This window comes from Falco peregrinus, chromosome 5 (assembly GCF_023634155.1).
Source record: "Falco peregrinus isolate bFalPer1 chromosome 5, bFalPer1.pri, whole genome shotgun sequence".
Taxonomy (NCBI): Eukaryota; Metazoa; Chordata; class Aves; order Falconiformes; family Falconidae; genus Falco; species Falco peregrinus.
This window is the reverse complement of record NC_073725.1, coordinates 65052433-65068643: the sequence shown is the minus strand read 5'-3', so window position 1 is coordinate 65068643 and position 16211 is coordinate 65052433. Positions and strand designations below refer to the sequence as shown.

The 16211-nt window shown below is 55.4% G+C and overlaps 1 protein-coding gene across 1 annotated transcript; it reads right to left on the bottom strand.

The window, feature by feature from the left end:
• Positions 1–3883: 3883 nt before the first annotated feature.
• Positions 3884–6044, bottom strand: LOC129784466 (acrosin-like). The gene is made up of 4 exons (XM_055804004.1): positions 5866–6044; positions 5244–5527; positions 4830–4969; positions 3884–4363 (listed from the first exon to the last, which is right to left on the bottom strand). The coding sequence occupies exons 1-4, from the start codon at positions 6024–6026 to the stop codon at positions 4022–4024; spliced, it is 927 nt and encodes a 308-aa protein (XP_055659979.1). The 5' UTR covers positions 6027–6044; the 3' UTR covers positions 3884–4021.
• Between the last annotated feature and the right edge of the window lie 10167 nt (positions 6045–16211).

The following is a 16211-nucleotide window of genomic DNA, read 5'->3' as shown; positions in this document are numbered from 1 at the left end:
AGTTAAAAGGTAGTTCAGGGGCCCATCGGTGGGCCTGTCGAGAAGCAATAGCTGAGGCAACCTTTTGTAAAGATGCATCTGCTTCAGAGTTAAGATTACGTGGGGAACAAAGATTAGTGTCCCCTTTTAAGTAGGTCAAACAGAGGACCCAAGTCTGTATTAGAAATTCCCAATAGTGGTCGAACCCAATTTATTGTTCCCAGTAATTTTTGTGCATCGTGCAGGTTTTTTACATTGGTATTGATCTGCAATGGTTGAGGAACAATAGTTTGTGCTCTTATTCGCCAGCCCAGATATTTCCAAGGGGGAAACTTCTGGACTTTTTCTGGTGCTATAGAGAGACCTGCCGAATTCACGGCATCTGCGACAAGGGCTACAGCTTCCTCCATGACTTTGTGATGTTGTGCTGCCACTAAAAGTTCATCCATATAATGATACAATAACACAGTAGGCATAGCGTTTCGGACAGGACTGAGTATTTTCGCAACATACCATTGACACATTGTAGGGCTATTTTTCATACCTTGTGGCAGTACAACCCACTGATATCTGTGCAACGGAGCTTGCATGTTGATGCTTGGAATTGAAAAGGCAAATTTTGGGGCATCATCTGGATGCAACGGGATACTGAAAAAACAATCTTTAAGATCTATGACAGTTAGATGCCAATGTCGAGGGATCATAGTTGGGGACGGGAGCCCGGGTTGGAGGGCTCCCATATCTTCCATAGCATCATTAATTTTTCTGAGATCATGGAGCAAGCGCCACTTGCCAGTTTGTTTTTTAATAACAAAACCTGGTGAATTCCATGGGCTAGTAGAAGGTTCAATGTGTCCTTGGGACAGTTGTTCTGAGACTAAGTTTTGAAGTGCGCGAAGTTTTTCCAAAGGAAGGGGCCATTGATCCACCCAAATAGGAGCATCGGTTTTCCAGGTTATTTTTAGGGTGTCGCGCACTTCAATGGCCCCATCTAAAAATGTGTTTGGATAGACATCCCCCATTGTGACAATACGTCACGTCCCCACCAAACCATAGGGACTGGTAGCACAAAAGGTTTAACAGAAGCCACATGTCCCTCTGGTCCTTGAATTCGAATTAGTTCCGAACTCTGACGACTGTTACCGGTCCCCCCTATCCCAGCCAGTGTCTGAGAGACATTAGTCAGTGGCCATTGCGGAGGCCATTTGGCTTGAGAAATTACTGTGACATCAGCTCCAGTGTCAATGATTCCATTTAGTGCTATTTGTTGGTCATTGTAAATAAGGGTACACTGATACATAGGTCGCTGTGGAGAAATAGATTGTACCCACAAAATGTGAGGTAACCCTGTGGATCCAAAACCTGCTCTCCTCTGCGGAGGATGATCAGTGATAAGAGAGCTTACCCTTGCCGGAATCAGAATCAATTGCGCTATTCGACTACCCTGAGGTATCGTACAAGGTGGAAACGGAGTCCATGCCATGATTTTGATTTTGTCCACGCTGTCAGAGTCACTAACACCTGGTAAAACAAAGAGACCAGACGATGTTGTGGAAGATCTACCAATTAATAGAGCTTGTGTATCAGGGGGTAATGGTCCTTTGACATTTGTTGATAATAAATGAACCGAGGAATCGAGCAGTGTTACTGTGTGTGAGGTTGCCAGGTCCAATCCGGCGCTGCCTGAGGTTGCTGGACAGGGACTTGAGGTGTCGGTGCTTCTCTCCGAGGTTGTTGAAATGTCAGCTGTGGCACTTGTGTCTGCGCGCGTCACTGCCCCGCGCTCCGCGGTCAGTTTCCCTGTATCGGTTGTCCCTGGAAGTCATACTTAGATCGACATTGATTAGCATAATGACGCCCTTTCCGACATGTCGGACAAACTCCAGGACCAGGAGGTTGTTGTCTATTCCCTGCAGCCCAAGCAAGACAATTTCTCTTTAGATGACCAGGCTTACCACAACCATAGCAATTCCCCACACCACGCATCGCTGCAAAAGCAGCAGCCATAGCTTCAAACTTGTGGTCAACTGTACCGATTCGGTTCCATGCTTTCACTATTTCCACCAAAATGGGGTTCGGGTTGGGAAGAGACTTCAATAGCCTTTTACAATCAACATTAGCATTTTCAACAGCTAGTTTTGTTAACAATATATCCCGAGCTTCCGCATTATCTACTTGACGTTCCAAAGCCTGTTTTAGTCTATCAATAAACTGCATATAAGGTTCTCGAGACTCCTGAGTGATGTTAGTAAAAGCTTTTTGTGGCTTTTGTACGTCAGGAACCTGGAAAAAAGCCTTTTTGGCCTCTTCTCTAATTGCCTCGAGAGCCGCACGGGGGCAGTGTTGAGCCTGCGCTACAGGATCAGCGTGTGCACCGGTGCCCGTACGATGCTCTATTGTCAGTGCAGCTAATGCAGCATCATTATGATTGACATACGTGAGCAGGAGTGCTTGCAGTCCCCCTCTCCAATGCGACTCCCATAACGTGTACTGAGTTGGGGTTAGTAGCAATCGTGCTAAAGATTTCAAATCATGAGGAGTCATGACATAAGTATCAAACACAGAAGATAACAGACTTATAAACTAGGGAGAAGACATACCATGTTCCGTAACCGTGTGGTGCAGCTCTTTAACAACCGAAAAAGAAAGAGCCTCCCATCGTGCTCCCCCTGCCCGACCCTGAGAATACAAGACCGGAGCAACTATAGTTTTAGCCATTTCTAAATCCTCCTCCTTTAAGGCTTGTTTCTTTATTTTTGCCCACACATCACGCAGATCAGGAGGCTATAAATCAGGTTCTTGTTCAGGGTCTACTGGTCCCGGGTCAAAGGGATCTTCTTCTGGCGGATACTCCACTGCATTGACACCCAGGTTTCTAGAGCACTGTGACTTAGAGGCTGATAAGGAAAGAGCTATAGGAGCTTGTGATTCCTCCTGCTCTCCTTCCTCTGCCTTTTCTTCCTGTGCTTTCATAGTCTCAAAAATAACTCTCCATGAAGAGAGCAGACAGTGGGACTCAGTATTGCCTTTTGTCGCAGAATCCCACAATTTCACCCCTGTGTCGTCCCAACGTTCCAGCGTAAAAATTGTAGATGCAGTCACTGCGGGCATATTTACTTGCACCCACTTGAGCATTGCTTTAAGGTCTTGCCCAGAAATACTTTTCTTATGTTTGTTAAGGAGACCTTGCATAAGCTCATATACGTCTCTTTCTGAGGACGAAACCTGATTCCCCATTACGGATTTCCCACAGCTCACCTCTCAGCTCCGGAGGGATTTCTGGCCGGCCGGCTCCTGCTTCCTTTCAGCGGATCATTCAAAGTTCTGTGGGATTCGCTGCATGTCGCTCAGTTAGGCGATTCGAAAGCCCTTCACGTTAGATCCTTAAACGGATCACGTCGGGGTCACCAATTTGCGGCAAATGAAGAGACGGGACGCAGCTTGATGCAAGCAAATGTCCATTTATTGTACCAAAGCATGAGCTTATATACACTTTCAAAAGCTGCACGTTTAAAACTGGTTCTTGAAGCTAAGCCTTGCATACCAGGCAATCCCTGATTGGTGGTTAACTATCATCAATTAACAGCAAGGTGTTACCGCTCCTTGGCGCCATCCTTGGCGCCATCTGTCTCCCACTCCCCTGTGCTCTGTAAACATGTCTCATCATGTTAATTGCTGTCTAGAAAAGCTCGAGCACATTCCCCTCAGCTAACTGATTGCAACGCATGGTCCTAGTTTCCAGCCCGCTCCTGCAGTCTGCCTGCAGCCTGCTTCCTCCGGCAGGTGCCGGGCATGGAAGTCCTGGCCTTGCACACGAGACTGAAGAGGACTGGCGCCTGGTTAGCCACAGAACTGAAACACTTTATTGCAGGGACTTTATTGCAGAGCTGCAGAGCCAGCTGAGCTCTTCCGTTGAGAGGAGCGCGGGCAGGACAGAGCAGGCCTTTGACACTGAGGCTGCCTTTGCATCAGCAGGCATTGCCCCAGCGGGAAATGGTGGTGGTGCGCTGCAGCCAGCCCTGGATCCTCTCCGTCCTGGTGATCAAACTTTTTCTCCTATTAGGAACTGCACCAACTTCTGCAGCCAAGAAAGGAAATCCCACAGCTTCTGCACTGGAAGTGGGCAGGGTATAAACCTTCCTGCTTCTGTTGGTGTTGGCCTGTGAACGGGGGTGGAGGTGAAGGCTGGCTGCGGCCTTGCCGTAGTCGCTACTGCTGTGTGCAGGCCCATCTGTTCCAGGATCCAGTTGTAGAAGTGCTGGGTGGAGGTGTAGACTCCGGGCTTCTTTGCTCTCGCACAGCCCATCCCCCAGCTGGTCAGGCCAACAAGCCAGAAGTAGTCAGCGCTCTTGTCTTGGCACACAAGAGGCCCACCGCTGTCCCCCTGCAGCAGAGGAGAGAGGATGAAGGGGTTGTTGGGTGGCCACCGTCAGCCCAGTGGCTGGCTCCTTCCCTCTCATGGCACTTCCAGAGCTGTATTTAGTGGCCAGCCAAGCTCTGGAGAAGCTTTCCTGGGAGGGGGCGGTGGGCCTGTAAGGCAGGGCTCGCTCTTCCTGCGGCACGTTGGTGCTGCAGGTGTGTCAGGAGGCTGTGTCTGGCTTGGGATGGTGAAGCTCTGGGCTGCCAAGGGCACTGGGTGGGCATTGTGAACAAAGTGCCAGGCCTCTGGGACAAGGCAGGCAGGCCCTGGGCAAAGGCCCTACCCATGGGGAAATGGGTTTAGGCCCTCAGCAGTGGGGACACAGCAATGGGAGTGTGAGTGGCCAGGAAAAGCCCGTGACGGTGCAGGTTTGGGCGGTTGTGGCGGGGCTGCCCGTGCTGCCGGGGCTTGGCTTGTAGCACGCTCCTACCTGGCAGGTGTCGATGCCACCCTGCGGATAGCCAGCACAGATGTTGTGGGTGTGGATGGCCCCTCTGTACCAGCCGCTGCTGTTACAGACCCCGGCATCAATGAGGTGCACCTGGGCCTCCTGCAGCACATACGCCGATCCTCCAGCTGTGAAGAGCACAGAAAGGAATGAACACCCAGCAGCTCATTGCCAGTTCTCCTTCCCTGCGTGACTGAAGCCCTATCCCGGGGCTTGGCTTTGCATGTGGGGAGGCGCTGGACCGCTCCTTCCTTTCTGCCTTGCTCTGGGTCAGTGGCTCACGCCCCCCTCTCTAAGAGGCATACGTCCCCACAGCCTGATTCTGGCTTTCGCCTCTGCCGTCAGGAAGAGCAACCTGCCTCCCCAAGCTGGCCGAGCTTGCGCTCGCAACGTGACTACATTTTGGGAGCTCACCTCTTGCAGTCCTGGCACCCCAGCCACTGACGTAGCACTCTGTCAGCTCCGAGACTCTCAGCGAGGCATCGGGCACGCAGGCAAGCTGTACGTAGCTGTTGCACTGGACAGGCTGCTCCAGTTCCAGCAAGGCAATGTCGTTCCTCCGTGTGATATTACTGAAGTGCTGGTGAACCAGCAGCTGCTTGATGTTGCGCACCTGGGCCTCAGGTCCCAGCTGGGTCAGCCGGGTGGCACCTACCACCACCTGCCACATGGTGATGTTCCTGGAAGGCAGATGGAGAGAGGGCTCAGAGTGAGCAGAGCCACATGCTGCAGCAGCACAGCAGTCGCCCTGCCTTCTGCTTGGCGAGGCAGAGAGGAAAGCAGTGCTTGGGAGGGTGCGACAGAGCACGTGCTCCTTGGGCTCAAGCAGTGTCGAGCTGGAGGCTGCTGGGAAGCAGTGGCATGAGCCCAGCCTTCTCCTGAGCAGCCTCTCAGGTGGCTGCGGAGTGCCCAGGCACTGGGCGTACTGCAGGGCAACAGGACATGCTGCAGCACGTGCTGCTGTGCTCAGGGCACCTGCTAGAGTGTGGGGCTAGCCCCGATCCCTGGTCCTCCTTACCTGGCCTCGATGAAGCAGTGGGCTGATGTGAGGACCCACTGTGGGCTGATGAGGGAACCCCCGCAGATGTGCGCCGTGCCTCCTTCCAAGGGAGCCTCGATGCTGACGATCCAGGGCCAGGCCCCTGGCTGGGCATCTGTGCCACCCACAATGCGCGACATGCCGTAGTGAAAAGCCGCAGGCCGAAGGCCGCAGGTGCCTCTGTAACCAGAAACCCCATTCTGGTTAGCTCCATGGAAGCTTGTGCCATTCCGGCTAAAGGCCAGCTGTCTTCCCTCCCCTCAAGGCATGGCCAGAAGGGCCGAGGAAACCCGTGGGGTGCGTGCCCGCTCCCCTTTCCCTGCTTTCTGTTTTAGCCCGTAGACGAGTTGTGCCAGCAGCCTGGGTGATGGCAAGGAGCTGGGCCTCCCAGATGGCCTTCAAGAGCCACTGGGGTGGCCATGGGGGACAGGCAGGACCCCTCCAGAGAAGCTCACAAGGGTTGCCCAATGTCCCTCCCAGAGCCTCGGGCCACTTACCCACAGCTATCCCATGTGCCATGCACAGGACAGCACATGGCCAGCAGGACAACGAGGAGGAGGAGAACATCCATCACTACCAGCAACATGTGGCAGCTGCAAGAACGAGGGCTTGTCGCCACCACTACGGCCACCGACAGAGTGCCCGCAGGATTCCCGTTCCTGGGGTACCCTTGGACACGGGGCTGATGTCACAGAGTGCCTGGTTCCAGGTGCTGGGCGTGGTGGCAGTGGGGGAGGGATGGGTGGCAACAGGAGGGGTTCCAAGCAGGACTGGAGGCGGAAGCTGGGATCGCACACCCCTGACAGAGCCCCACGCAATGCCCTGCTTGCACGATCAGGGTGGGCAGGCCCCGTGGCAGGCAGCAGCGCCTGGCTCCCAGCTCTGCCTGCTAACAGCTCACAGGGCAACACCCAGCGTGGCCTCGCAGCCTCTTTGGGGAGTTCCCTGCCGCCCTGCTCTCTGCAGCCCTGTGCCACCGGCTCCTTCCCAATAAACAGACACACAACAAAGAACACAATGACTACAGCAGCATGCGCGTGCTTGGGTGTTGAAGAGCCAATGTGTTGATGGCCGTGGCAGCCAAGCAGTGCTGGGCAAGCCAAATAAGCCAAGCACAGCCCAGCAACGTCAACCTTCCTGCACAAAGCACAGTGAAATGCAGGTGCAGCACACTCCTCACTGGCTATGTCAGCCACAGCAATGTGCTCTGGCAGGTGTCGTGTCCTTGCTGTCTGTGAGTTGGATTGCTGTTCTGGGCACACACTGACCATGGCACTTGTGGGAAGGACAAGCAATGTGAAGCTCTAGAGAGAGAAGGATGCTCCTGCTCGCAGCCCAACGTGCCATCACTGTCCATGGCTTTGGTGAATCCTGCATCAGTCTTGTCTCATGAGTCTGCATTCTCCCGCTGACTGGAGGAGCCTTGCTCACTCTCCTGCTGGAGTGCAGGAGAGAAGCAGGAGCCAGGCACGTGCATTGCATTTGCACAGCAGGGCTAGGTCCCTGGAGGGTCGAGGGCAATGGCTTGAAGGTTGGCAGCCTCCAAGCTTGTGAAAGGTGCGGCAGCTCCCTGCTGCCATCCTGGCTTCTGTGGTGAGGCATAAGGCGCACAGCGGAGGGAGCAATCGGGTCCCGAGGAGGAGGACCACACAGGCTCTGTCTGAAAGTGGAAGAGCTGCTCTCAAGGCCCTTGAGGCGCAGCAGGGCTTCCTAGGCCCCAGAACTGGCCTCCAAGCAAGCGGGCTCAAGGCTGCTTTGTGTTTTGAAAAGGGACCGGCTGCCGGTTCCCATGTGTCTGCTGAGAGCAGGCAGAAGGCGGCCTTGGAGAAGACAACTTGTCTGCTGGGGAAACCCTGCTCTTTCAGCACCGGTTTTGGCAGGTGGCTAGCGGGGAATGCCGTCAGAGGTGGCCACACTTCACAGACGCTTGAAGGAAGAGACTGGGGTCATTTGGCGGAGAGGACTCTGGCAGGGACAGCAGTTCCCAGGCAAGCCCGTCAGTAATGGCACACAAGTCCAAGGTGACCTAGCTAACAACACCCGAAGACCACGTGTGTTGACAGATGGGGCAAACCTGGGAGCAAAGCGGGGAAAAAATAACTGGGGTTGGCCCCGTGTCTGGGAGGAGAGCAGGGCTGAGAGAGGCAGGACTCAGGGAAGATGAGGGGCACGTATAAGCACGGCAAATGGAGAGAAGGGGGGATCAAGGAGCCAGTCACACAGAAGCAAAGTGCTGGCTGCCTTGCTTGCCTGAGCCCTGCGCCTAATCACCACAGTACCCACTGGCTTCTTTTGGAGAGCCACCCCAAAGCCCTTCCTGTGTGGTCCCATTCTGCTCCTGCCACACGGTGGGTCCCCAGGCCTGGCTGCTAGCAAAGGCCGACGGCAAGACAGGCCACAGGCAGCCAGCACTTGGAAAGCCCCAGTGTCTCGGGCCAGCTGCTGCTGGGAGCCCTGTGCGCGTGCACAGCTCACTAGTGAACCTGAAGCTGGACGAGGTGACAAGCAAGAGGGGAGAGAGAGCCTCTCAGGCATGTGGATGGCCTGCGGTGTCAGCCGACGTGCCTGCTCAGCCCCAGCGTCCCCACCTTGCAAGAGGACCAGGCCTGCCAACCACTGGCCACCTCTCCACCTCCCAGAGGCAGGAAGGACTTGGAGGTGCTTGAGCATGCATGCCCTCAGCTGCTGCCCACCTAGGCATGCCCCCCCTGCGGGAGCTGCAGAAGGGCCTGCCTCTGAAGCTGCCAGGACCGTCCTCCTCTTGCTCTGTGCTTGGGCCCCGGCAAGCCATGGTGCTGCAGCTCCCAGCTCTGTTCCTACCCAGGACTGCAGGGCATGCCTCCAGCTGAACTGGGATCTCTGGAAACATGGGCATGCCCTTTGCTTCCTCTTGATCATGCAGTGAAAGGAGTTCTTATGGCTCTGCGGATGATGCTGGAGCATGCTCCCTCCCCAAACAAGTCCGGCTTTCTGTCCAGAGGCCTCAGGTGTTCCTCGTAGCACAGAGCGCAACTCCCCTGCACTCCTAGCAGGCTTGGTGCGGCAAATGAAGAGACGGGACGCAGCTTGATGCAAGCAAGTTGTCCGTTTATTAGTGATTTTCTTACACATATACACGTTTCTACCTTCTACATATTACACACTGATTGGTTAAATCTTAAGCGTAAAAAACACTGATTGGTTGATATTTAAGGCACACCGTTAAAACAATAGGAACTTATTGGTTTACCTTGACATAGCAACAATTTCTATTCCAAAATTAGGGGGCTTCTTTCTACCCGGCTTTCTTGATTAACAAAGTTACATATCGGCGCTATGCGTTCCCTTATCTGGCTACTTGTTTCTCTGTCCGTCTGGTTGCCTCCTCAACTGTAACGGCGCAGGGGTCTGCAGTTAGCTTGTTCCTTTGTTCCCAGGGCTTGTGCCCTACAAGTTCTAACAAGTCTCTATTCATCAGGCTATCAGTTCTTGGACTCTTGTCCTTGAGGCATTGTCCTACACCAGCCCTAACTTTAGCCTCCGTCTGCAATATCATGACCCTATCCACTACACTATAGTGGTTGGAACCACTGATTTTTTGCCCATTCTCACCCTGGGGAGCTCGGCGAGCATGATAGGTTCCCCAAAATCATCCCGTTTATATAACTCCGGCCCATACTTTAGTGGGGGAAACATCACGAACCTCTGTAGAAGTGTGGGCACTCCTTTCACCAAAGAGGGGTTATTTTGTCCTGAGATGGCCTCACTGTATGTTCGCTGCTACTACACCCACCTCCCTTCACCCTCTGGAGGTCACACTTTTAAACTGCTTTAGAGACTCGTCTCTTGTTCAATTCTGTCGCTTAGTCCTTCTTCACCTCTTTTCCTCACGGACAAACAGAACCGCGGACTCAGACTCTGCACTCACTTCGTACCAAGGTAGGTCTCAGGCACACACACAAGAGTCTCTCATAAAGAACCTGGCAATTTCTGTTTCACTGAGAATCCTGTCCGTGACACCAATTAAAATGTTACATGCCGGTCTGAGACCGGAGCGTGGTTCTGTTTCTATTCTCGGGAACAGAATGAAGACTCAAAATGGAGTCAAGAGCCAAGGAACTTTATTTGCCCAACAAGAAATACGTGAATGCAAAGGGGGAGTGAGAGTGACAGATTAAGAGAGGAAGGAAGGAAAGAAAGAAGTTAAGAAGGAAAGGCTTACAGCAACAGCTACCACCCCGGAGCTGCGGTGTCCCGACAGTCCGATACGTTTCCATGTCCGGTGGGGGAACGTTCCGTCCAATGTTGGTTCCTTTTTTTTATAGAGTTGTTACAAGCTGTTCTGCTTAACCACACCTTCCACCTGTCACCACTGTCACCGAAATTGGGAGTCAAACCTCTTAACACCATTGCAGCATTAGAGCAGCAGGCACTCCTTTATTGCAGCGCTGGGTGCTCGGTGGCATCTCCACAAATCAGGCACACCTGTGTAGGTTTTACTGTTACATTTATACAGAAAATTACAAGGTCATACACTCCCAATTACAATGATTGGTTAGTAATTTGCATATAACTGTTATATTTGCTGTGTCATCCTTTTCTGTTACTACGCTTGCACAGGGGAAGGGTCTTCAGCTGGGCAAGGGTCTACTTGACCTGTGGGCATGATTTTTTGGTATTATAATGAAGGTAGTTCACTTCAGGACACCTTAAAAGTTAGTTTTGTTGCCAAGTGGGACAGCTGGATATTGGCCTTGCCAAGCTGTCCAATAACTCATCCCATACACAACAGAACCTGGGCGCTCTGGTTGTGGTCTGAGAGTAAGGACTAAGCTTAGTATGGTCTATAGCACAGGGATTTCAAATAACAGTCTGCGATAACAAGCAGCACAGCGATTCATACCTCACTGGTCAATAAGTATTAATGTAATTCTATCATGAAGGTTAATTCCTTAGAATCAAAATCTTCTTGTAACTAGCTGTTACATAAACACAAAATATAGGAAGATTCAGTAAAATTTTGAGATAATCTGCACCACTAGGATAAAGTAATTGTGGTAGTGGGAGATCACGATCTCCTACTCAAATGCCCCCCCCCCCCCCCCGAAGAGGGGGAATCCCCCACTCGGGGAGCATGCCCAGTCAATTTAAAATGAACTGCACCTTTAAATTGAAGCGAGAAAGCAACTAACCCACAATTAGTTAGTAGGTGTAGACTTTGGGCAGAACTAACCAACTTCACTGTATAAAGATGTATTGTGAGTACAACTAAGTGTTAGTTAGGAGGAGCGATCCCCCTTGCACCCGGCGCCGCAATAAACATACCTGCGTTATAACTTATCGTGAGTTATAGAGTTTAATTCTGCACGTCACACTGGCCTAAAGCAGTGAGGGAGTCTGAGACGTGAGCAGCTCCTGGCTTCAGTTCAGCCCGCTGCCTTTAGCTTCCACTCAGGGTGGGGTTTGGAGCGGGGCCCCAAGATAACTCGGGCTGTGCTCCTGGGCATGACCCAGGGGGCACCCGCACCACCCTCTGCTCACCGGTGCCCTAGTTCCACGCTTTCTACCCAAATACAGCCCAGCAAATGCCAGCCTGAGTGGGGCAAGAGCATCCCACGAGTGCTGCCCTTGCTGCTGGCAGGGCTGATGAGCAGTTGGAAGGACAGAGAAGAGCAATACCACTCACACTCTGAGCATGGGCTTCCAGTGTGAAGAGCACCGTGCCATCCTGGCTCAGAACAAGGGGCCACGCAGACACCTGCCAGGGGCTTCACACCCTTCAGCCGATGCGTTCAGTAATCCTTGCAGCACTGTACTGTGTTACTCCACCGGGCTGGTTTTTTTAAACTGGTGTTTCACATTCACCTGGCAAACACCACCCCAGAAGCTCAGAGCTCTGTCCCCACCTCCAGCATTGCGTCTGACCTCAGCCCAGGGGGGTGGCTGGTGCGTGACTGCGGCTGTGGTGCTGTTTCCTTCAAAACACAGTTGCTTGAAGTTTTCTGGGGTTTTGCTTTTCATTCAAAAATAATGTAGGAAACAAAATCACTTGTTTAACACCAGCTGTCCTGGCCTTTTCTCTTTGCCGGGAGGATGATCCTGGCAGGGCACCAAGACTGGGAGCGAACCCCCCCATGCCACAGCAGCACCAGTGGGGACGGGAGGTGCCGGCAGCCCCAGGAAGCTGTGCCGAGTCTCAGCCCAGCCTGGAGAGGCCAGCGAGGGCTGGGGGGCTCCAGGCACAGCGGCGGCGCTGGCATGCCCCCCAGGGACGGCACAACCTCCAAGGAAAAAAGCGGAAAAGGCTCCAGCTGGGGCTACTCACCCGCTTCGGTGGTGCAGGCAGCACCCAAGGAGGGGTGGGAGGTGGGGGCTCGGTGTCTATAGGAGGTGGTGGGGGTGTTCATAGGGTGCAGCTGGGTCCCAGCATCAGCAAATGGGGCAGAGAGTGGGAGAGGGGCTGAGCTGGGGGCCATGAGCACCAAAGGCATCCTTTGCAGGATTTGTATCCTGCAAATGCCATTAGTCCTGGGGGTGCTTTGAAGCCCATTGATGCCTGAGCCCAGCCCTGGCGTGCAGGATGGTCCTTTGCTGGCTCTGCTCTGATGCCTACTGCTTTGCCCTGAGTGCTCCCAGTTATCCCAGTGCAGGTGGCACTGGGGGGACCCCAAATCCTGATGGATGTACCTGGGCACCCCCAAAGTGGTCCTTTAGCACCCATTTTTTCCCTGAAAACCCAAACCCACCGAGGGAAACATCTCCGCGGAGTGGATCCCTGGGGAATGCAGCGGGGTGGGCAAAGACGGGGTCTGTCACTGTGTGTGCAGGAGGTCTGGGGGCTTGTGTCATGCTCTCCCCCCCAGCATCCCCTGTGTACACAGCCACATGTCCCCAGCTGTGACACCCCCAGGTTCCCCCTGCCCCACTGCTTCCAGGGACGGCAGTTTCCCTGCCCGGTACCTCTCCACTCACAACACAACTTGAGACAGGTCTCAGCACACAGTGGGGCTTTCCCCCATCTGATAGGGAGTGGACTGGGGGCAAAAGGGGGCTGGGGAAAGCAACTCCAAGCCGTGGGGGTGGCATAAGGGAAAGGAGGGGACACGTCCCCCCAGGTTTGGGAGCAGGGAAGGGCTTGGGGTGTTTTGCTCTGGAGGTGGGGAGCACCAGCTGCCCTGGGCTGGGCAGCACGGCGGTCGGTACCTCCCTCTTCCCATCAATGGCAGCGCTGGAAGAGGGAGAGGGGGTTTCTCCAACAGGACAGAAGCAAACTGGTGCGGGGATGCTCATCCCTTGGCACAAGCGAGAACAAACCAGCGGGCTCCAAGTGGGATTCACTTCTGGCACTAAGCCGTGTGCGGCTGCTGCCCTTCTCCCTGAGGTCCCCATTCCCTACCATCTTCAGCAGCACCTGAGCATCATCATGACCCTGCTGCACCGCCCGGCTCCCCCAGACCCCCTTTGGGGCCATCGGCTCCCCTGGCAGGGGCCACGGGGGCCAAAAGTGGGGCTCGTGGTGGTCGGGGGGGTCAGGGGGAGCCTGGCAGCACGGGGCTGGCACAGGCCCTGGGAAGGGTTTGGACAGGGGCAATTTCCAGCAGCTCCTCTGGTGCCACGTGCCCGCAGAATAAGGGGTGCTGCCAGCCACCCCTTATGCATGAGGGGAAGATCCCAACCCAGAGCCACCCCACTCAGGCCACAGAGGCGCTGCACTGCCCGTCATCCTTTATTGCTACTGCCTTCAGCTGCTTGCTCTCCTGCTCGGTGGGGTGGGTTTGCTCGCGGACCCCCAGTCCCGCTCAGCTGCCGTGGTGCTGGAGTCACTCCGAAGGGGCTGGACGAGGAGCCCCGGTGGCGCCTGGCAGAGCTGCCCATGGAATGAGGCTGGCCTCTGCTCCAGCGAGGCCACGGTGCCTGGGGTCGAGAATCAGGGCTCAGCCCCCCTGCAGCCCTAGGGGCGGGCAATGGCTGTGTGCAGCTCTGCCAGCCCAGGACGGGGCAGGCAGCAGTGGCACCTGCCCGGCCAGAGACACCCTGAAACATGGTCCTGGCCCCCACCCTGAAGCAGACAGGCTGTAGTCCCACACTGGCCAGGGCTGCCCCACCATGGCCACCCACCTCACTCCAGCTCCAATGTGGGGACCAGTTGCCCCATGCGCCAGCCCTCCCCCTCCATCCCATTTCACCCGTCCCCATCCCACTCCAGACTCCATCCCACCCTGCCTGGCTGGGGGCATCGACCCCTGCTCGCCCCCACCCACTGGCTGACAGTAGGGTGCCCTCTCCCCCCCGGTACCCCAACAGACCATACCCAGCTGGCAGCTCAAGGACCCAACCCTCCGGGGCTGTGAGAGCAGGTGGCCGGTGTCCCGGGCATCCCTCTGCCTTGGGGACAGCTTGGCCTTGTCCCTCGGGAAGCCTGAAAGAAAGACCAGAGGGAGGCAGGCTGGGGGGCGCCAGGGTGAATATGGCTTCATGCCAACACTTCTGCCCCCTTGGCACCCGCTGGATCCCCTCCCCAAGCGTGCCTTAGCTGTACCCTCCTTGCCCACAATCACAGGCAGCTGCTTGTCCTGCCAGTCCCTGGGGATGCGGCTGTCTTGGCCCAACAGCTCCATCTTGTCGTGCTGAGGAGAGAGCAGCGTGGCTGACACATGGGGCTGAACTCAGCATGCCCAGGCAACCCTCCCACACCCAGCTCTCCCTGCGGAAACTGAGTCATGCATCCCTCCCAGTGCACAGCATCACCCTCCCAGCCTTGGTCGCCCCTCCAGATCCCTACCTTTGTCATCCCTACCTTGATGGGGCACAGGATAGGGGGCTGGAGTGGCCGTAGAGCACCCGGTGGGTGAGGCTGCTGCGGAGCTGAATTTTGGTGACTTATCTCACAGGAGGCACCTGATGCCCCAGCAAACCTGAGGTCAGGCTGAGACCAGGCACAGCTCATCACGTGGCTTCTGCACCACTGAGGCAGAAAAATGGGCTCGATGGGGCAGCGCCGGGCAAGGCTGTAGGACCCCACAGGCCTGGGGCAAGAACAGCTGACCCTCCCCAGCACATCTCTGCTCCCCTGCCCTGCCCAGGCACCCCCAGACCCTCTGCCCACACCCGGAGAAGAGCCCTCCCTTGCTGTGGTATGACATCCCCAGGGGCCGGGGATGGGTCCCCGTGTCCCCTACCTGTGGCCGTGATGCTGACGTTGCTACTGCTTGATGATGGCACCCGGGTGCCCAGTGAGGCAGGGGTCAGCGGCGGCAGCAATGGGATGGCCGTAATTCTCCTGGAGAAGGCAGGAGCCACGGGTGGGTGACAGGGGGCAAACAACCAACCCTGGCTCAAAGCAGCGCCCCAAAGCCCACAGGCTTGTAGCCAAAGGCATCCCCTGCCTGCTGCTGCCACGAAAGGGTCCCCACCCCCCCACAGGCACGTAGGGCTGCAGAGGGACCTTGGCAGGGTTGCTCCCCCCAGGCAGACACCCTCACACCTGTGGCTGCCCAGGGCGCGCAGGGGTGCGAGGGGAAGGGCGCAGGCTCCCATGCCTGCCATCCAAACCAGCCCTCACACCGCTTCCATCCCTTCGTCAGCGCTAATTACCCCCCTGCGCCTTGCCAGGAGAGCAGGTCACAACCCAGCTCCCCAGCACTGCATGTCACACCCCTGCTTGGGGAGATGAGCCGTCACCCCCCAGCCTTGCTCCAGAAAGCCTCTGCACCCACTCCCACTTCTGGTTTGGGAGGGCTCTGTCCTGCACGTGCCCCCTCCTCCTGCCTCCTTTCATGTCAGGAACCTGCTACCGGTGGGAGGAAAAGGCACTGATTCCTGATCAGCATCCCCACACTTTGCTGGCTAAAGTGCTCCGATGCCAGGGTACCTCGCGAGCACCAGCTGGGATAGCTGGAAGGAACAGGGCGAGATGCCCAAAGCCATCCCCATCCCCACTGCACTCACCCAGCCGCATCATGGGCCTCTGTCGGCAGCACCTTCTCCTTGAGCTGCTCCAGCGTGTCCTTCCAGTGTGCCGTATTATCCTCTGTAATGTGTACCCTCGAGAACTTGGTGTGTGGGTTAGGAGGAAAAATCCACCGTGCATCCAGCATGGCAATAAACCACTGTCAGCTTCCTAAACTGTCCTTTGGCTCAGAGAGCTTTCTTGGTTATGATTTTCGGTAACAGAACATGGTGACCAAACGGGACCCGCTTTCCGGAATCTCGACAGACCAGAGAAATCGTGAGCCCCGCAAGCACGCACCGGAGTAGTTTTGCCAGGGTTCTGAGATTCCCTGGCCAGGTGAATCTCCGTGACAGCTCTCTGGGATAACAGCGACATGGTCATAAACACTGAGGTT